At 55.5% G+C, this 13,357-nt stretch overlaps 1 protein-coding gene across 1 annotated transcript; it reads left to right on the top strand.

Moving 5' to 3' along the window:
• Window positions 1-3,810: 3,810 nt before the first annotated feature.
• Window positions 3,811-11,453, top strand: TRIM50 (tripartite motif containing 50). Its single transcript, XM_077140204.1, has 6 exons — window positions 3,811-4,209; window positions 7,796-7,891; window positions 8,859-9,089; window positions 9,204-9,226; window positions 9,813-9,937; window positions 10,864-11,453. Exons 1-6 carry the CDS (start codon window positions 3,811-3,813, stop codon window positions 11,451-11,453), a joined length of 1,464 nt encoding a protein of 487 aa, XP_076996319.1.
• Window positions 11,454-13,357: the final 1,904 nt, after the last annotated feature.

Raw genomic sequence — 13,357 nt, 5'->3', positions numbered from 1 at the left:
CATGTGGGCTTTAACACCAGACTTCCCGGATCTTAGCTCGGGGGGCGGGGGGAGCACATGGATATGACATCTCTCATCTTCCCGCAGCCACATCCACAAGATCCGCTGCACCTGCTTTCTCCTGTTGTGAAGGAAGACCGGCCCCTTGCTCCCTTCTGTGGGCTCGCTCCCTGGATCCTTCCCCTCTTGCCCACTCAAGGGCTTCCCTCGCTTGGCTGCCACTCCCCCCCACCCCATCAGTCTTGCCTTGACTGTGGCATCATTTCCTTCAGCTCATACCTGTCCGGAAAGCTCCCACCTTAAAACGAACAAGTCTCCCTTCAGCCCGCGTCACGCTCCTGCTGCGGATGGCCCGATTCCTACTTTTCTCAGAAAAACTTCTGGGAAGAGCTGCCGCAAATGCTTTTCGACTTCTTTGTGCCCATCTCTGTAACCCACGTCACTGCTACCTTCCCCCGCCCCATACGTGGAGACTGCTCTTGTTGCCAGATCCATCAGACACCTCTCTGTCCTTGGTTTATCCGACTCCAGAGGACGTTTGACAAATGACATTTGACCTCTCTGCCCTTCTAACACTTTTCTTCTCTCGATTTCGGGTATTTGTTTTCTATCACTATCCTACCAAATTACTGCAAAGTTGGTGGCTTAAAAAGACACCCATGTTAGGTCTGAAGCTTTGCTGGTTTCACTGGGCTAAAGTCAAGGCCTCGGCGGGGCTCCACTCCTTCCTGGGAGATCTGGGGAAGGATCCGCTTCCAAGCTGGTTGCGGCTCTGGGCTTGAGGTCCCTGTCTCCTTGGCCACCCTTAGCTCCTAGAGGCCTCTCTGCTGTCCTTGTATGCTGGCTCCGACATCTCCTAGCCAGCAGCAGCTTGTCAAATCGTTCTCATGCTTGGGCTCTCTCTGACTTTTCCTTCTGCAGCATCTCTCTAACTCTGGCCAGAGAAAGTTTTCTGCTTTTGAGGTCTCATGTGGTTAGATTGGGCCACCCAAGGAATTCAGGTCTGTGACATTATTCGCACCTGCAAAGCCCCTTTGTCATATCATGTCACCTCTACCCAGGTGCCAGGGGTCAGGGTGTGGATATCTTTGGCCCTTCTTCCTACCACAGCTTCCTGGTTACCACTCTCTTCTTGTTTCCCTCTGACCTCGCTGGCTGTTCCTTCTCAGGCATCCTCTTCTTGCCTTTGGCAACCAGAGCCCCCTCCTTGGCCCTCTGTCCTTCCTTGTCTGTCCTCACTCGCTGGGAGACTCCAGCCCTTCCCGTATGTCTCCACAGGTGACCCATGTCAGCCAGCCTCGGGCCGCTCTGAATTCAGCTCCAGGGCCCAGATGCCAGAGTCCAGTATCCTACCCCACTAGATCTCAGAATGCTGTCCCCAGACCGGGAGCACCAGTGTTACCTGGGAACTTACTAGAAATACAGATTGTTGGATCTATCCCTGTCCTCCCGAAACAGGAACTCAACAGACAGGACCCAACCAGCTGTGCTTTAACAGGCCCCTCTGTTCTTGCTGAAGGCTAAAGACTGCTGGCTAATCACTGCTTCACCTGGATGTCCCCTGGCATCCAACTCTGGATTTTCTCATCTCCCTTTTCCACTCTGATCTTCACTAATCTTTGGGAATTGGCACCGCCACCCATCCACCCAGGTGCCCAAGACACCCCAATCCGTGGACTCAACAGCAACCAGAGAGATCTCTGAAAAATATAAAACCCCCTTGCTTAAAGCCATGCAGTAGCTTCCATTGCCCTTGAATGAGATTTGAACGCTTCGCCCTGGCCGATAGGGCCTTCCCTGCCAACCCCTCAGAGTTCATCTCCTGATGTCCCCTCTCGTGTGCCATGCTCCAGCTACCCAGGTCTCCACTTTGGTATCTCGGCGATACCAAGTCTTTCCAAGCCCAGGACCTTTGCACCTGCCAGCCCCTCTCCACTGCCTGGGCTGCAAACTTCCATGTGACTGGCTTCTTTGTATCTTTCCCCTCCATCTAAAGTGGCATCTCATGCAACCCACCACCCCGTTCCCTTTTTCGGATCACTCTGTTGACTTTTTGAATAGCATTCAACGTGATTATATTCTCTTGTTTATTTAGGGATTCCATACCTAATACCACTACATCGTCACTGTCCTGGACACTCTAAAGGACTTGGTCTGTCGTGTTCTCTACTCACCACCAATACAGTGCTTGAACATAGCAGGGTCTCGGTAAGCATTTGTTCAAGTAATAAGTCAAATGTGCCTAAAACCTGCCTTTCCCAAACCTTGGCCTTGCTTGTCACTGGGGCTGAGACCTCCTCCTGTTGGCAGTTAGAGTGGACAGGGCTGTGACCCGCTGTCCTTAGAACTCCCTTTGAGTGTTTCTGTCTTTTCCATAGCAATTCCCACCGCACCCCCATGATATATATTAATATGTACATATATATTGTGACCATGATATTCAGTAGCTGCATAGTGCAATGCGACTGAACTTCTAAATCTTTGAAAGACTTCACATGAAAAGGTTCACAATTAAATACTGTCGAGTGAAAGAAGCCAGGTACAAAAAAATGCATACCATATGATTCTATTTACATCAAATTCGGAAAGAAGCCCCGACAATCTACAATGATGATGTCAGGAAAGCAGCTGCCCATATTAAGGGGTGCTACTTGGCAGGAGGTACAGGGAGCCTCCAGGGTGCCAGAAAAGTTCTACATCTTGACCTTGAGGGTAAGTATACAAATGTGAAGTGCATGTCAAACTGTGGACTTCAGATTTGTGCTCTTTGTAGATGTTCTACCTCAATTTTAAAAATCTAAGTAAATCAGATTTTTAAAATACCTTCAAAATGCCACCAAAAAAAAAAGAAAGTCATGATTCAGAAAGAATTCTGTTGAGGCATGTGTCCCCTCCCGTTTGGAGTTTGCAAGGTGTAGCTGCATGCGCGGTCCCTCTCGGCCCCCCACCCCCACCCCCGCCCCAGAACATAAGTGAGCAGTTATCAGCGCTGGCCCGGGCAGAAGCTGTCACCCAGTCCCGTGATTGCTCCAGGTTTCTCCACCTGATACCAGTGACCTTGAGGACACGGGGGTGCTGCTGGGAAAGGGAAAGCGGAGGAAGAAAGGGGCAGAGGCTCGGTGGGGTACACTGCGTTCCCCAGATCCCGCTGCTGCTGGCCCACCCTGGGAAGAAGGGAAGGCCTGGGGGGAAGGCTCAGAGGACCGTGAGAGCCAGGTAGGACCACGTCTGGGCTCCCCCTGCACCTACTGCCCTGTGTCGTTCTCCACCTGGGGCTGGGCAGAAGGTTAGGGTAGCGCCCTCCCAGGTCTAATGCTTTAGTATTCCCTGCCGGTGTCTATTAAAAATGCAAAGTTCTGGGCCTCAGAACCCTGAGGGTGGGACTCAGGAATCTCCAGTCATAATGATGCTCTCGGGAGGTCTCAAAAGTTTGAGAAGGTGGGAAGGACCAGTAGTAATTCCCTGCAGTGACCTTTGCTTGGTTTTGCTACCCAGTTCTGGCCAGGATGCCTGCCGGGGCTGGGGCTTGGGTTATCAATGTCTCTTCCAGATGATTCCTTTCTGGTTTACCTCCAAAGCTGAGTACAAAATTTGGAGTCATTTATTTCTAAGGGACCATTTTCTCATTTAAAATGGGGAAACAGGCACGAGATCTTAGGTGCTTAGGGATGGAACCCAGGACCAGCAGCCTTCCCTAGAGCATCCCAGCCACCCCTGGGGGTTGGGAGCTTTGGGACGCACTCTGGGCAGAGGGAGGGGAGAGAGCAGGCCCCCCTCCCCCCGTGCTGTGTTTCAGCCTGGGCAGTGCGCATGGCTGGGCAGGTGAGCGTCCCCGAGCTGGAGGACCCGCTCCAGTGCCCCATCTGCCTGGAGGTCTTCAAGGAGCCCCTGATGCTCCAGTGCGGCCACTCCTACTGCAAGGGCTGCCTGGTCGCCCTGTCCCGCCACCTGGACGCCGAGCTACGCTGCCCTGAGTGCCGGCGGGCGGTGGACAGCAGCAGCTCCCCACCCAACGTCTCCCTGGCGCGGGTAATCGAAGCCCTGCGGCTCCCCGGGGACCCGGAGCCCAAGGTGTGCGCGCACCACCGAAACCCGCTCAGCCTCTTCTGCGAGAAGGACCAGGAGCTCATCTGCGGCCTCTGCGGCCTGCTGGGCTCCCACCAGCACCACCGGGTCACCCCCGTCCCCACCGTCTACAGCCGCATGAAGGTGGGAAGCTGCTGGGGAGGTAGGGTGGGGTGGGGGTGCTTGGCCGGAAGGAGGGGCTCGGCACAGAGGAAGGGTCCTGGGGCCAGGACTCAGTTTCCCTCCATCCCTGTGATGGAGCAGAGAGCTCTTGAGAGCATTCATTCATTCATTTATTCATTCCCAGTTGAGCATATGCTAAAACCAGCTGCTTTACAGCAACCCACTGCACAGCTTGCGGGCCCCTTCCCAGGCTTGACTGGTCTTATTTCTTGCATGCTCCCCTGAACGTACCATCAGGTAGGTGCATGAGGCAGGGCCATTCTCTGTTTGGCTCCCTGCTGGCTCCCAGCACCTGAAGCAGCTCATAGTATTGTCAAATCGATTACTTCCTGCCCAGATCTAAGGAAACAGCATTCAATAACAATAATAATAATGCCAACCCAGGTCCAAGGTCATTGGATGCTGGTCCATGGTGTCCAAAACAGTGCCACCTCCCCGATTTCCTTTAAGAACTCAGATCTATCCTATGGGACAACTCAGGCAGGGTTATTATCGTATATTACAAATGAGGAAACTGAGGCTCAGAGAAGGCGAAGGTCTTTTCCAAGGTTAAACCCTTTGTAAATGGCAGAGCCAGGACTCAAACTGAGGCCAGTTTGTTTTCCACTGCCAAGAAATCAAGGAAGGACAGGAGAGGTCCTGAGGTGTGCTTGTCATCGTGGGAGGGGGGCAGGAAAAAGAGAGTGTAGGAAGGTGGGTGGGCAGAGGGGCCCACCGTGAGTTGTTCCAGAGTTTTCCTGGGCTGAGTGCCCTGGGCTCGGGCACCGGGATGTGTGAGGGGCTGTGCTGTGTGCTGCAGTACTACAGTAGGCTAGTGCTCCCTCCTCCCCCAGACCCCCACCCCGCTAGCCTGGGGTCTGGGAGAGAGGTTAAACAGAGGCATTGGTGAGAGCTCCCAGAGCAGGGGTCTGATATGGTGTCAGGTGGTCTGGGAAGGCTTCCTGGAGGCAGTGCTCCACTAAGCTGAGACCTGGATGACCGGGAGGACTTGACAGGAAGAGAAGAGTGGGGACGCATTCCAAGCCTGAAGATAGCATGTGCAAAAGACCAGGAGGCAAAACCTAGCACAGCACATTTGGGGAGAAAAAAGTGGTGCCATAAAACTAGAGGAGGAGAGCGAGGTGAAGGGAGAAGGGGCAAGAGAGGCAGCCCACTTGAAGAGACTTGGGATTTATTCAGGAGGCATGGAGGGGGCACTGGAGGGTTTGAAGTGGGGTGCGATGTGGCCAGAGGACAAACTGCAAGGGCAGGAGCAAGATAAGAGGGTGTCGGGAACTAAGCAAGTGGGCCGAGGGAGGGAGAACTGGGCCGACTCTGGAGATATTTAGAAGGTAGAAAAACACCCTGATGAGGGAATGCGGGGGTGAGGGGGGGACCGAGTTGACATTGACTCCCCCAGGTCAGTAATCTGGGCATGTTCCCCTCGCTTAGACAGAGGGACACAGGAGGAGAATCAGGCATGGAAATGGGGGAAGGGGGATCCCTGAGGGACATTCCCAAGGGAGGAAGCATCCAACGGGCCAGTCAGGTAAAGGAGTCTGGAGAACAGGAGAAGAGGCCAGGTTGGAGGGAAGAGATTTGGAGTCATTCAAATACGAGCGGGATCTGAAGCCACCGGGTGTGGGGCAGGGGGCGGGGGCGAGGAGAAGACTAGCCAGGAGGGTTTAGAATGACAAAGGGAGACGCTGCCCGCAACCCCGCAACCCCGAGGGGCCCAGGTTTTAAGATTTGAGTACGGAGCGAGAACCTCCCCCTCAAGGGACAGAAATAAGCGACACAGGGGGAAGGAGAGGGATACTGGCTGCATGTGCAGCTCAGAGAAATAGGGCACCTTAGGATGGAGATCACTTGTGTCAAGTTGCTGATGAGGGATGGAAAAGGCCCTGTCGGATTCAGCAGTCAGGAAAGAAGATCTTGGCAAGAGTAGTTTTAGGAGAAGGTGGAAGGACGCCAAGTTGCAGCAGGATGAAATCGAGTCCGAGTTTTGTTAGCAGGAAGGGCTGCCCAGGAGCCGAGGAGACAGGCTGGGGGCCTGCTCGGCGGTTCAGCCTGGGAGCCGGGACCCCAGCTGGAGACAGTTTGGGCTTTGGGTTTTGTAAATCCCAAAGCTGTGCTCCGTGATGCAACCAGGGTATGTTCCATATCTGACCCCTTATGTGCCTCCCTGTTTATGGAGACCTTGAGATGCTTTCATGTTTTTTTTTTTTTCCCCCTGTGTAATTCAGTTTCCTCTTGCAGTGGCCAAGTTGAGGGGAAGGGACCAGTCCATCTCTCTCTGCCTCAGGAGGGTCACCATTGGAAGGTCCTTCTTGGGCTGCTGTGAGATATTTGGAGCGCCTCGGTATCCAGAGCATGGCCTCCGTGTCCATTTATCCCGGAGCTTGCTTTGCATTTCATTCAGCTCTCTTCCAGAAAGCCTGTGCAAGCTGGCCTCTGCTTGGGAACTATCTCAGCCCAAGTCTGTACCTTCTGTGGGCACAAACCAGTGGGAGCTCTGCTCAAGGGGTAGAGCTACGTGGGCAGGTGTCCAGGTGGTGCTGGTGTGTACCTCGAAGGCTGGGTCAGATTTGGGACTGGTGAGTTTTGTTCAGCACCCCCCCCCCAAAAAAAAACCCAGGCTGATTCCCAGCCTGCTGGGGGTGAATTCAGTCTTTGTAGGGAGCCACCAGCTTTAGCCTGTGCCACTGTATGCACCATTTGCCCTAGAATTGGCTTCCCTTGGGGCCAGCCTGTTTGGGAGGACTCTTGCTCAAATGCCCACAGACTCTGAATGTGCGGTGACCAGAGCATTTACCTGGCGGTGCTGTGGCGTGCTGGACCAGTTCCGGGTTGACAGGCAGCACTCTAGGATGTTGTGTGCTGACTTCTGGCGGCTGTCACGTTTAGTATGTCTCTCTGCATGTCTCCAGGAGGGACGGCATCGTGGTCCTCCCCTGCGCTAGCCATTCCTGCAGACCATATGGAATATTCTTGAATTATCTTAGGGGGAGATCCTGCTTTGGGGATCCTGGGCACCTGGGATGCTGGGATACTCTGGTTCCTACCCTGGTATCTTAGTTTTCCAGCTGCTATGAAAAAGACCACACGTGGGTGCTGTTTATGCTTAACAAGGGGCATTTATTGGCTCACGGGTACAGAGGCTGGAGGACGTTCTGGCTCGTCAGGAATCCTCGGGCTCCTTGGCCTTCTGGTCATATGGCCCTCTCCTTTTTTGACCGGGTTCTGTTGGCTCCCACCTTCCAGCTCCTCCCTGCAGCTCTCTCTCCTGTGTCTGAATTTCTTCTACTTGGAAAGGCCTCCAGCCATCCGAAGACCCACCCTCACTCAGTTGGGCCACGCCTGAACTTCACATAACATCTTCAAGAGCTCCTACCCCAGCAACGTGGGTTAGGATTAAGAACATGGTTTTTTTCGGGGGCGCACAACACGATGTGCCCCTCCGGGTCCCACTGGGAATACCGTCAAGCAGGGTGGGGCCTGGGGGGGCCGCGGGGCCCCAGATGGGTGCGGGGCTCAGCCGCTCAGCGGCCTGGCATGCTGCCTCCAGGAGGAGCTGGCGACGCTCATCTGCAGCCTGCAGCAGGAGCAGAAGAAGGCGGAGGAGCAGATTGCCAGACTGGTGAACAACAGGACCCGCATCGCCGTGAGCGAGCCCCTGCCCTGCCCCGGGACGGGCCACCTTTACGCCCTGCAGCCGTGCTCTTGTCTGTCCTGCAGAGAAACCCGGGCCTTCCACCTAGGCCACAACTCAAAGCATTCCCGGGTTGGGTGGGCCAGTGCAAATCCCTTAGGAGAATCCAACCCAGCTGTCGGGCCTGGCTCCAAGCTGGCTTTTGTCCTCCGTGTCCTTGGGACTGAGATAACCCAGAACTTGAGTCCCCAAGCTGTGGGCATGACTCTCCCCACCCCCCGCCACCTGTGTCTATCTGACCTTCCCAACTGTAGAGGGGACTCACCATGTGCCCTTCCCTGGCTGGGAGGTATGGGCCTCCTGGAGAGGCCAGGGGACCTGTGGGTGACGCTGTCTGCCTTCTCCAAATGACAGCACCCTGGGGCTTGGGTGGCGGTGGGTGGGGTGGAGACTGGGCCCTAAGGCAGCTGTAACGGGGTGGGGGTGGGGGGGCCAGCACCAGGAGATCCAGAATCCTCCCATTCTCATTTAACCCTTGGCACCTTTGAAAGGGGGGATGGAACCTCCCTGGGTGGTGGGGGCAGAGCTCAGGGGCTCACAGCGAGTCCTCATCACTCTCCCTCCAAAGCCCGTGCTCCCAGGGCCTCTCAGTTTCTCCAGTTGTGGAACCCTGTGGGGTGGGGGTGGGGGGGAAGAATCTGATATGCACATTTAATTCTTAAAACAGGCACAGAGGAGCCACTCTGTTCGAAAGGGGAGTCGGGGATCTGGGGTCTCCTCTGCCACCGATTGCCCTCCCCCCACGGCCACCTCTCCCTAAAACATCCAGGGGTCTCCGAGCCCGGTTTGAACACTGTGGCAAGGAAGGGTCAGCCCATACGGCCTCCCCTGGGGCTCAGGTGCCAGGAGCAGAGTCAGGTGGGCCCCAGAAGGGCGGAGCTGCCAGGCCCCGGGGTGACAGCCCCCCTCGCCACCCCAGAACGAGTCAGATGTCTTCAGCTGGGTGATCCGCCGCGAGTTCCAGGAGCTGCACCAGCTGGTGGACGAGGAGAAGGCGCGCTGCCTGCGGGGGGTGGAGGCCCACGCCCGCGGCCTCGTGGCTTCCCTGGACATGCAGCTGGAGCATGCCCGGGGGGCCCTGGAGCGGCTGGGCCAGGCCGAGCGGGGGCTGGAGCAGCTGGGCCACGAGAGCCACCACGACTTCATCCGGGTGAGTGGAAGGCAGCGTGCCCCCCTCGCCAAGGGGCCCCCCCGGGCCCTGCTTCCCAGCAGCTCCTCCCCTGCCCTGACCCCTGCCCTGACCCCTGTCCCTCTTGTCTTACAGAATTACCCCTCCATGGCCTCCAGGTGAGAGCTCCGGGGGAGCAGCCGCCTCTGACGTGTTCTAGGAAGTTCGTTATTGCTGGGGTGGCAGGTGGGATGCAGGGAGATAGGGGAATGGGTGCTGGGCAGAATGAGGGGCCTGGAAATGAGCGCTAGGAATGGCGGAAAGGGTCTGGAACCCAACAAGTTCACAGTCCACGCAGTTCCTGAGCCATCCTCAGACCCTGTTTATGAGAGTCTGTTTGTTCTCTCAAATTCCTTTCTGGCCTAAGGGCAGTTTGGGTAAGAGGCATTGGTTTCACTGAACAGACAGGGGATGGGGTGGCACAGCTGGGAGCAGGTGTCCGCTCCATCTCTGCCCCGCCCAATCCAGAGTGGCCCACCCTTTGGCGGCCTGGGGTGGGACCCATCGTGCAGTGCCTCCTCTTGCTGGAAACAGCTGGGTCTCTAAAACAGGGCGCGGTGGGGGGAGGGCAGGCAGTGTGGCGCCTTGAATGCACAGCCCTTGAGCTGTGGACTCGCCTGGGTGGGTTTCCGTGGGGGTGATGACAGGCTGGGCAGGGCGAAGGACACACAGCGCCCCCCTCCCCACTGTCACCGCCGCCCCCAGAGCAGAGCTGCAGCAGGCCCGGCCGGCGGAAGGCGTGTTCAGCCCGGTGTCCTTCAAGCCAGGCCTCCACCAGGCCGACATCAAGCTGACGGTGTGGAAGAGGCTTTTCCGCAAAGTTCTGCCAGGTGAGGTCCTAGGCCATCCTCCTCCTGCAGGCTGCCGCGGGGTGGGGGGACCAGCCATCCTATCAGGAGGAGTCTAAGCTACAGAGGACTCAAGGGAGGTTGGCATAGGGCTGAGGTGAGACCACGGGTCTGGGGTTCCACCAAACAGCTTGGGGTCAAGCTCAGCTCCGTCTCTCGCTGGCTGGGGGATTGGGGCCAGTTGCTTAAGCTCTCTGAGCTGCAGGTGCTTCCTCTGTACAGAGGGGCTGTTCACGTGTTTGTATACAGACATATATGGGTGTATGGGCATATACGCATATATGTACATATTCATGTGCATATGTGCTTAGATGTTGATAGTTTAGTGCTTAATTATAAATGGCAGTTACCACTCTGTCAAGACATAACAAAGATATTTGTCATTTATTACTAGCAAGCTGCTTACTCGTACATAAGGGAGAGCCATCCAACAAATGCAGCCACGGGGTTTGCGTAAGAGAAAAGGGGGAGGGGAAGAAAAAACCCTGCAGTGAGTGAACAGTGAGTCTTATTTGCATGTATTTTGGGCAAAGAAGTCAGTTGGGATAGTTTTGATGGCTGATAGGTTGCCTCGGGTATCAAAGAAACCAATGAAGCTGCGGTCGAGAGTTTAGCTGCAGCGCTCATGGGACGGGCTGCCTTCCAGCTCCTTCCATCAGCATCTCTGCCGTCGGTGGGCAGGTCTGCACCATTTCCCTTACCAGAATCCCTCGGCTCAGTTTTTGTTCCACCCTTCAGGCATCAGTTATTCATTCAGCAACCACCGTTTTGGTGCTGACTCCGGGCCTGGCCCCTTCGGGACCCTGAATCAGACTCGTTCCTTTCCCTCGAGCGCAGGGCCTCTGAGCAGCCTCCCTGCTGCTTTCTGTGCGGCTTCAACAACGCACCTCCTCTGGCCTCTTTCCTAGCCCCAGAGCCCCTGAAGCTGGACCCCGCCACCGCCCACCCCCTCCTGGAGCTCTCCAAGGGCAACACGGTGGTGCAGTGCGGGCTCCTGGCTCAGCGGCGCGCCAGCCAGCCCGAGCGCTTCGACTATAGCACCTGCGTCCTGGCCAGCCGGGGCTTCTCCTGCGGCCGCCACTACTGGGAGGTGGTGGTGGGCAGCAAGAGCGACTGGCGCCTGGGGGTCATCAAGGGCACGGCCAGCCGCAAGGGCAAGCTGAACAAGTCCCCGGAGCAGGGCGTGTGGCTGATCGGGCTGAAGGAGGGCCGGGTGTACGAGGCCTTTGGCTGCCCGCGGGTGCCCCTGCCCGTGGCCGGCCACCCCCACCGCGTCGGGGTTTACTTGCACTACGAGCAGGGGGAGCTCACCTTCTTCGATGCCGACCGCCCCGACGACCTGCGGCCGCTGTACACGTTCCAGGCTGACTTCCAGGGCAAGCTCTACCCCATCCTGGACACATGCTGGCACGAACGGGGCAGCAACTCACTGCCCCTGGTGCTGCCCCCGCCCAGCGGGCCCGGCCCCTTCACTCTCCCACAGCCCACCAAGCTGTAGGGCTGCCCATGCTCCTGCCTGCCCATGGGCCCCCCGCAGCCGGGCAGAGGGGACTCGAGTGGTTCAGCTGGGCCCAGGGAGCCGGGAGGATTCGGGGGAGGTCTTGATGCTTGTGTGGCCCTCGAAGCATTAAAGGATCAGGAGAAAGGGACCATAATACTCTCCCCATTGGCCGCGGGCATATTTCTTTAACATTTTTGCCAGCATGAGCTGAGCCAGGCCTTGATAGCCTGTGGTCAGACTGGATCCCCTGGTCCCTCTAGCAATGCTGTCTGTGCTTACACTTTCAACCAAGGGCCGGAAGATTCCCACACATGATGTTTCCTTAACATTATGAACTTTAAGCAGCTACAAGGGTATTACATTAGACGTTATTTTTCTCTTTACATAGTTTGCAAATACTAATCACTGGACTCACAAACTGCTTATTGTACCTTTAAGAGCTGTTCCAACCTCAGTGGGGCCGGATCTCACATCTGCCCCCTGCCCACATGGTCTGTGGTTGGAGTTACGCTGACACTGTCTGTCATTCAGGCAACACAAATACCTGGTAAGCCCGTACTGTGTTCTGGGCCCTGGGAGACAGGAATAAAACGCTCTGTCCTCAAAGATGTCTGTCCATTTCCCTCTCAGATGAGGACAGAGCTGGGAATGGCACTCCTTCAAAGAAGGGGGTAGAGCCGTAAGGGGGAGATGCCCATCCCCCAAAATTGCTGGGCATGCAGGAGAGGGCCAGAGGCCACGTCTACTCATGGTGACCCTGCCCTTGGCCACAGCTGATAGGGCAGGTGTCTGCTGTACACCAAAGCTGGGACAACTGAATTCTCTCCCAAGAATCTGAAAATTGGAAAGAGAGAATGGCTGGATCGCCTAAGACACAGTGCCTTCTGCCACCGAGGTCTGGGGTGCTCCCCCACAGCCTTCTGAAGGTGATGTGTCCTGTCAAGCGTCTACTCAGGCCACGTAAGCAAAGATGGGGTCCTGAGTCTATCTGAGTGATGGCAGAATACCTTGTGATCCTCCAGGAATGGGAGAGGATGGCAAATTAAAGGCCGTCTTCCACTCGCTACTCATCCCCCCAGGAGGCCATCATGAGTCAGTTTCTCATCGCCTCCAGGACTCTGATGAGTTCTAAGGCTTCCTGCCACCCCCTCGGAACACAGCCTTCTGAAGACTGTAAAACTGCTTAGCTGCAGTCAGGCATAGGCTCCAAAGGTGTCCCAACTCACAGCGCAGACATCACAACCTTTCGAGTGTGTGGGACAAGGGCACAGGATGCTGGCAATTTTGGCTACTCCTCCTTTGGCTGCTTTTGGAAGTTAGAAACTGTCTGAATCTGAAAGTGGCTCATTGGATCTTTGCTGGATGAATCTGTTCGGACCAGCCCTGGCTTTGCCTGCTGTGTCCCTGATCCCTCTGGACTGGAGTTTGGTTATTCACTTCCTTCCTTCAATTTCATGACGGGGCTGAAAGATCTTGCCCGTCTATATCAACAGAAATATTGTATGATTCCATTTATGGGAAAATCTAGAATATCAAATCCATAGAGACAGACACTAGACTGGGAGAAGGAGGGATGGGGGGGTTACTGCTTCATGGGTACCAAGTTTCCATATTTGGTGAAGAAAAATGCTGGCAATGGATGGGATGGTAGCATGACATTGTAACTAATTAATGCCATTGAATTGTACTAAAAATGGTTAAAATGACAAATTTTATGTTACATAGATGTTACCACAATAAAATAAAAAAATAGCAGGTGATGAAGAAGTGAAGGCAAACGATTTCTATTTCTTCTTTAAAATGTTTGACAGGTGGAAGTGAAGTGGGATTAAGGGAAAGTAGGTTTAGGGTAGAGAGGGCTTGAAAACAGTACTGTCCCATAGAAATATGTCACATGTACA

Source organism: Tamandua tetradactyla, chromosome 23, assembly GCF_023851605.1.
Source record: "Tamandua tetradactyla isolate mTamTet1 chromosome 23, mTamTet1.pri, whole genome shotgun sequence".
NCBI lineage: Eukaryota > Metazoa > Chordata > Mammalia > Pilosa > Myrmecophagidae > Tamandua > Tamandua tetradactyla.
The sequence above is the reverse complement of the archived record's forward strand: the minus strand, read 5'-3'. Positions and strand labels throughout refer to the sequence as shown.

Coding starts and splice junctions, on each gene's coding strand:
- TRIM50 (XM_077140204.1), top strand. CDS start 3,811: ATGGCTGGGCAGGTGAGCGTCCCCGAGCTGGAGGACCCGCTCCAGTGC. Junction 9,090..9,203: donor GCCACCACGACTTCATCCGG/GTGAGTGGAAGG, acceptor CTTGTCTTACAG/AATTACCCCTCCATGGCCTC. Junction 9,227..9,812: donor TACCCCTCCATGGCCTCCAG/GTGAGAGCTCCG, acceptor CGCCGCCCCCAG/AGCAGAGCTGCAGCAGGCCC.